General features: G+C 26.3%; 1 protein-coding gene across 1 annotated transcript; it reads right to left on the bottom strand.

Annotated features, from left to right (window-relative positions):
- Window positions 1-689: 689 nt before the first annotated feature.
- Window positions 690-2,187, bottom strand: LOC119688217. The gene is made up of 2 exons (XM_038102903.1): window positions 2,122-2,187; window positions 690-974 (listed from the first exon to the last, which is right to left on the bottom strand). The coding sequence occupies exons 1-2, from the start codon at window positions 2,185-2,187 to the stop codon at window positions 690-692; spliced, it is 351 nt and encodes a 116-aa protein (XP_037958831.1).
- Between the last annotated feature and the right edge of the window lie 5,105 nt (window positions 2,188-7,292).

Raw genomic sequence — 7,292 nt, 5'->3', positions numbered from 1 at the left:
TATCTTCTCCCAAAGTTCTGCGTGTAGTGGCTCTGGAGCTAGCGCTGAAATTGGTCGCTGCAGGCATATTTCATTGACCTCTTTCATGAGGTCTTCAGCGGCTGTGATATCTAAATAATCGGTGTCGTTGTTGTGTTGGGTTAACTTGTTAACCACTTGCTGCTGGGTTTCTGCTTGTTTTTTATACCTCAGTTTTAATGGGATTGCCTGTTTTAAAAACTGTGTCCTAGGTTTGGCTCGTTCCATTGCTTCAAGATGCTTCCGGTAGTTTTGAATACTGGTGGTGAGTTTTCTGCTTTGTTTAGGTTTATTTATTACTATTTTGCTTGGTTTTAAAATGGTGTACTCTATTGGACAATTGCTGATCTGCTGTTTGATATTCGTGTTGCTACGTCGTTTTATAATGTTCAACTAAATCCTCGTAAAATTGTTTCCGCATTTTATAGGAACTTCTATTATGTAGATCCCGTTAATCCTGCTGCGGTACATGCTTCATTTTGAATTGTTCGTGTTCGATTTCTTAAAGCGTCTTCCATCATCATGCATGCTGTTCTGCTGAGAGCATCTACATGTCCCATTTTAGTTCCGGATCTGTGCTCTAATTCATGCTCACATTCCTAGAGAAACACGGCCCACCTCAATACTCGTAGTGGCACGTTGTGCTTCTTCATCGTCATAGTAAAAGTATTTCAGTCGGTTGTAATTTTAAATTTTGTGCCCAGAACGTAGATTCTCCACTTTTTGAGTGCTTCTTCTAGTGCTAGGACTTCTAATTCATACGAATGGTATTTTTGTTGATGAGCTTGCATTTTGTGACTCATAAACTGAACATGGTGAAGTTGATTATCATTCTTGTCTCTTGGTAGAAGAACAGCACCGTAACCGTACATTGAAGCGTCGGTATGAATTTCTGTATAAGCACTTGGATCAAACAGTTTTAGAACAGGAGCAGTTAATAAAGCATTCTTCAACTGCTGGAAAGATAAAAGTTTGTTTTCATAAAATTTAAATTCGGCGTCTTTACTAAGTAAATCCGATAAAGGGTTAGCTATTTAAACATAGTTTTCGATAAATTTTCTGAAGTAAGAAGTCATTCCAAGAAATCGTTGAAGAGATTTTTTATTCACAAATATAACGACAATGGCGTATATAGAAATTCATATTGACTCCACATTTCACACATCTAGGCTGTCTTTGACAGTAGTTTTTGGTATGTTTGAAGGACATTTGATGCACTGTGGGATAAGTTTTGAAGCTTTAATCGCTTCTATAGATACTATTGTGTTTAGGATTTCTTTAATTTCATGAATTTTGTTCGTGTCTTCAACTGACTCAAAGGTTAAGATGAATATATCCAGTGGATTCTTGGTTTTAAATTGTAGTTTGTTAAGTGCGCTGACAATTTTAAAACCCTTTTCTGCGTGGTCGCCTACAATATCTTTACGGTCGCATGAGTGATGCAGCTTTGTTTTGAAGCTTTAATTGCTTCCATAGATATTATTGTGTTTAGGATTTCTTTAATTTCATGAATTTTGTTCGTGTCTTCAACTGACTCAAAGGTTAAGATGAATATATCCAGTGGATTCTTGGTTTTAAATTGTAGTTTGTTAAGTGCACTGACAATTTTAAAACCCTTTTCTGCGAGGTCGCCTACAATATCTTTAGGGTCGCATGAGTGATGCAGCTTTGTTTTGAAGCTTTAATTGCTTCCATAGATATTATTGTGTTTAGGATTTCTTTAATTTCATAAATTTTGTTCGTGTCTTCAACTGACTCAAAAGTTAAGATGAACATATCCAATGGATTCTTGGTTTTAAATTGTAGTTTGTTAAGTGCGCTGACAATTTTAAAACCCTTTTCTGTGAGGTCGCCTACAATATCTTTACGGTCGCATGAGTGATGCAGGTTTTTTGCTATAACTCTTATTGGTCTGAACTGTTTATGTTCGTAAGAGTGCCATGAGAAATTTGCTTCCTTTAAAGCCCGAGTTACTTCCAGATAGTCGTTGCTATCAAAAGTGCTGATTTTACACAAGCTGTTATTTATAAATTTCAGAAAAATTTTATTTTTGCTTATCTGTGTTATTTTTGTTATGTCATTGTAGTTATCAGAGGCAGTTACCATTATTAGTGGTGGACGTAGCTTGGTTGATGCCATTTCCGTTTCATCAGAATGCTTTCGTGTCATATTGTTAAGAATTGGTGACACTCTTGGAGATATGGTAGCTTTGCGCTTTTTTTATTTTTTTTAACGATCCAATCGGTTTCTCGAGCAAACTCTTCCTTGTCTGTTTCGAAAGTTGGGGTTGTTTGCTCTTTTGGAACTATGTTGTTAACAAGTTGTGACCTTAATTTTTGATTTTTTTTTAAAAATTATTTTTTTGTAAAATATTTACCTTTTGATGATAACTGATGTAATAATATAAGTAAGTTTATTTTTTTTTTTTAAAGTACTGAAATATACAATATGACAACGCCACTTTTATAAATACTCACTTTTGTTAAAAAACAAATGCTGTCTCTATCAGTTGTTTTGAACGTATTGGTAACAATACAAAACACAATTTTTATTTTAATGATTTTGTGAACTTTGTTTTTATTAAAATTTAGAAATATTATTTGTGATTAAATAAACAAACCGCCCTTATGCTGTCGCGGATCGCGATAACTAGTAAGTATGTTCACCATTTCACCATTATTTATTTATTTAATATTTTATTTAATATAATTTATTTATTTTATTTATTTATTTTATTTATTTATTTTATTTATTTATTTATTTTATTTAATATTTAATTTATTATATTATTTTATTTATTTAATTTATTTTATTATTTATTTTATTTATTTAATATATTTAATTATTTATTTTATTTTATTTAATATATTTTTATTTTATTTATTTATTTTATATTTATATTTTATATATAAATAAAGTTTAAATTAACACTAACCATTAGGGAAAATAGGATCAGTATAGCTATATTTATGTTATGTACCATTATTTATTATTATTAATATTTATTATTTAATAATTATTATTTATTATTATAATCATATTTAGTAATATCATGTAATCATGAAAGATAGGTTCATTTTCATACTAATATAATAAGAGTATCATAGATTATCTATGAAGTGCAGAGATGAATGTTCAGATATAGATAACTTGATATTCCGCATTTTTACTAATACTAATACTAATATTTCTTTTAATATTTAATATTTCCTATTAATGTTTAATATTTAATATTTTCATTAATATTTTAATATATTTAATATTTCAATATTTCAATTTTCAATATTTAATATTCCTTTAATTTATATTTAATTTCATTTAACATATTTAGTATTATTATGTATCAAGGAAAGGTTCATTGTTAATTTCATTTTAATTGATTTAATTGAATTCGCAATGATACAGTTTAAGCTTATATTGGTAATAAAGACAAAATTAAATAAGGTTAATGTATTTATATATGAATCTTAATTTATTATTATTTATCTATTTATAGCATGATTTATAATACAATTATATATAAATATATTTATTATTTAAAATTTGAAGGATAGGTTATACATTATAATATGTACCTTATTATATATATATAAGATATTTGTTGTATATTTCATTAATACATTTATTAACACATTTACTTAAGAGGTTATTTATTTACAAAATGTGATATGTATAGCAATTTATGAATATATTCACGTGATTATATAGTTGTATGTAAAACATTAATATAGATATTATATTTATGAATAATGTTTAGAGACAAATATACAATATTTATAAATTAGGTATAATAATTTAGAATTCTTGAATAAATTTCCTCTTATTTAGCAAGGTATTTACATTTTACAATTCGATATTTTAATTCAATTTGAAGATTGCATTTGAACTTTTAATTTGTAACCCCATAATTATATAAGGGTAATTATTTTAAATATTATAACCTTTCATAGGATTATTAATTTATAATTAATTATTTAGTTGAATAGCATATAGAATATATAATTTGTATACATTGTTGATACTTTAAATATATGGATTATATACATATAAGGGGATATAGTAAAGTATGTAAAGTTATTTATTGTTTGCAATATCTATGATTAGTATCCTAAATATGAACATATTAATTATATTAGCTGCGTTTCAGCAAACATGATCCGCTCAATTTTACATGCAAAACAAAAACAATGGGGTAAACCAGCAATTGATCTGGTTCGCTTTTTGGTTCAATGTGGAATGTATGTAAAAGATAAAAGTGGAACGTATTTTAATGCAAATGAGGTTGGCAATGCGACGCAACGGTGTAGTAAAATTATAAACAAATAAATCTACATTTATATTTATTTATTTATTATTTATTTTATGTACTTATTTATTTAATATGTCATTATTATTTATTTCTTCGTTTAAAGTAATATTTTAATTATTACTATTATTACAAATTAAAATTATTAAAATTAATTAAAATTATTACCTTAATTATTTACGTTTTACTATTATTAAAAAAGTGTTGTTTGATAATTTATAAAAATCAATTAATTTGAAATGAATATTTAAAAATTAAGTTGAATACATTTATTTAATTAAAACAGAATAATACATAAGGAAACAGGCTCTCCAACATACACGTTTATAAAAAACCATTGCAAACTGCCTGCAAGTTTAAGCTATATTCATGCTTCCTTCTGAAATAAGCCTAATTGCTAAGGTGAGGTTCATTTATTTTAACATGTGTGCTGTCAATCACGAACGGAAATTTTGTAATTGATATAAGCTAAACACTAGTTCTTTCAATTATTCTGCATACAGAAGCTTTTGGTATGCCAAAACAAATACCAAATTCGCGAAAAGTATTTATATTTGCCATATACCACAAAAATATGTAAATTTCCTTCATTGCTCTCGTTCAATTGTAACCGCCACGGTTATTTTGTATTTGCTGATTGGATTTTATTAACAAATCTATTAAAATATAAAACATAATTAATATATAGCAATTGTATTTTTTATGCGCAAACACCAATCAAATAATCTTTAACGGGACAATTATTGATCGTTTCCATAAAATTTCCACTTTCCAATTTTCATCCCTTGAGCTTAATACTAGTGCTGTTCATATTCGAATTTACGAAGTATTCGAAGAAATTCGAATAGTAAACGAAGTCTTCGAAGTTTTTGTGAATTTTTGTTATCGAAGTCTTCGAAGTTTAAATGTAGTGAAAAACTTCGAAGACTTTGAAGACTTCGTAAGCAAAAAGTGAAGTGAGAGCGCACAATGCAAACAAATGTGCATCACACAAATTATTTGAGGGATGAAAGCGTTTGCTTTGTTTGTACGGTTTTATGTTTTTTGTTGTTATTCTATGCAGAAAATTAAAAACATGTTTTTTTGTTTTATTTTATTACACAAAATTTATTTTATTATTAAATATGTATTATAATATATATTATTATTAAATATGTTATTATTAAATATTTTTTATATTAAATAAAAAATTCACATTTTAAATAACTTTTATTATTATTTATATGTAAAAAATTATATTTATGAAAATTTTTAATATAATATAAAATATATACGTAATAATATGAAAATATTGATATTGATGGATTTTATTAGTAATGGAATTTTATAAAAGTTTTCATTTTCCTTTTCAATAAAATCACAAATTAAAATCTTGAAAATTAGTTATGGAAAAATGAGTTTTGCTTATTAATGCCTAATTATTTGACCTGTATGAGCTGTGATGATCACGCAGGCAAGCGCAAATTTATTTTTGCATTATAAAATTTTGAATGTTTTGTTGTAGTTACAGTTATTTTACTGTTTATGGAAAAATTTTAAATCCCTTATTCTAGGAAAAGAAATACATAATATTATAAGGAAGTATCTAAATAAAATGTAAATTAGTGTATAAGCAAAATTGTATAAAAGAAATTCCATCAAATTTTCATGTATTTTATATTATATTAAAAATTTTCATAAATATAATTTTTTACATATAAATAATAAATATAAGTTATTTAAAATGTGAATTTTTTATTTAATATAAAAAATATTTAATAATAACATATTTAAAAATAATATATATTATAATACATATTTAATAATAAAATAAATTTTATGTAATAAAATAAAACAAAAAAACATGTTTTTAATTTTCTGCATAGAATAACAACAAAAAACATAAAACCGTACAAACAAAGCAAATGCTTTCATCCCTCAAATAATTTGTGTGATGCACGTTTGTTTGCATTTTGCGCTCTCACTTCACCTTTTGCTTACGAAGTCTTCGAAGTCTTCGAAGTTTTTCACTACATTTAAACTTCGAAGACTTCGAGAACAAAAATTCACAAAAACTTCGAAGTTTTTTCCAACTTCGAAGACTTCGTTGAAATGCGAATATTCGAATATTCGAAGAACTTCGAATTTTTAAAAACTTCGAATAATGTGAACAGCACCTACTTAATACACTTGGACTAGTGTTTAAAAAGAAAATGGAGGAGTCAGTTTTGCTCGATAATTCTAATAAAATCTGCAATTTCCATTTTATTTACTATAGAATTAAATTGAAGTTTCATATTTCAGACATATCAACAGATTTTATTTATTTTCCACTTTTTAGATTTTTTGTATTCAAAATTTTCTCACTTATTTTTTTAGCGCCAAAATTATTCACATAAATCAAAAAATTTTGTGCACAAACCCAACTGGCATATTTCATGCGTTGCCAATTATTTTGAAACGTGATCCGTATCGTTTCAGCAAAGATGATCCGCTCAATGATCTGAATCATCTTTGCTGAAACGATACGGATCACGTTTGAAAATAATTGGCAACGCATGAAATATGACAGTTGGGTTTGTGTACAAAATTTTTTGATTTGTGTGAATAATTTTGGCGCTAAAAAAATAAGTGAGAAAATTTTGAATACAAAAAATCTAAAAAATGGAAAATAAATAAAATCTGTTGAAATGTCTGAAGTATTTACTTAAAAACTTAAATTTAATTCTATAGTTAATAAATGAAAATTGCATATGTTATTAGAATCATCGAGCGAAACTGACTCTTCCATTCCCTTTTTACTAGTTCAAGTGTATGGTATTAAGCTCAAGGGATGAAGTGTATCAGCATAGATATAGTGGAAGTTTTGTGGAAACGATCAATAATTTTTTCGTTAAAGATTATTTGATTGATATTTGCGCATAAAAAATACAATTGCTATATATTAATTATGTTTCATATTTTAATAGATTTGTTAATAAATTCCAAT

Source organism: Teleopsis dalmanni, chromosome 1 (genome assembly GCF_002237135.1).
Source record: "Teleopsis dalmanni isolate 2A chromosome 1, ASM223713v2, whole genome shotgun sequence".
Classification (NCBI taxonomy): Eukaryota; Metazoa; Arthropoda; class Insecta; order Diptera; family Diopsidae; genus Teleopsis; species Teleopsis dalmanni.
Note: the sequence above shows the minus strand (reverse complement) of the source record. Positions and strands in the feature narration are given on the sequence as shown.

Excerpts from the sequence above, each read along its gene's own strand:
- LOC119688217 (XM_038102903.1), bottom strand. The coding sequence starts at position 2,187 with ATGACACGAAAGCATTCTGATGAAACGGAAATGGCATCAACCAAGCTA. Across the intron at positions 975-2,121 it reads TACGTCCACCACTAATAATG|CAGTTGAAGAATGCTTTATT; the intron begins GTAACTGCCTCT and ends TTATCTTTCCAG.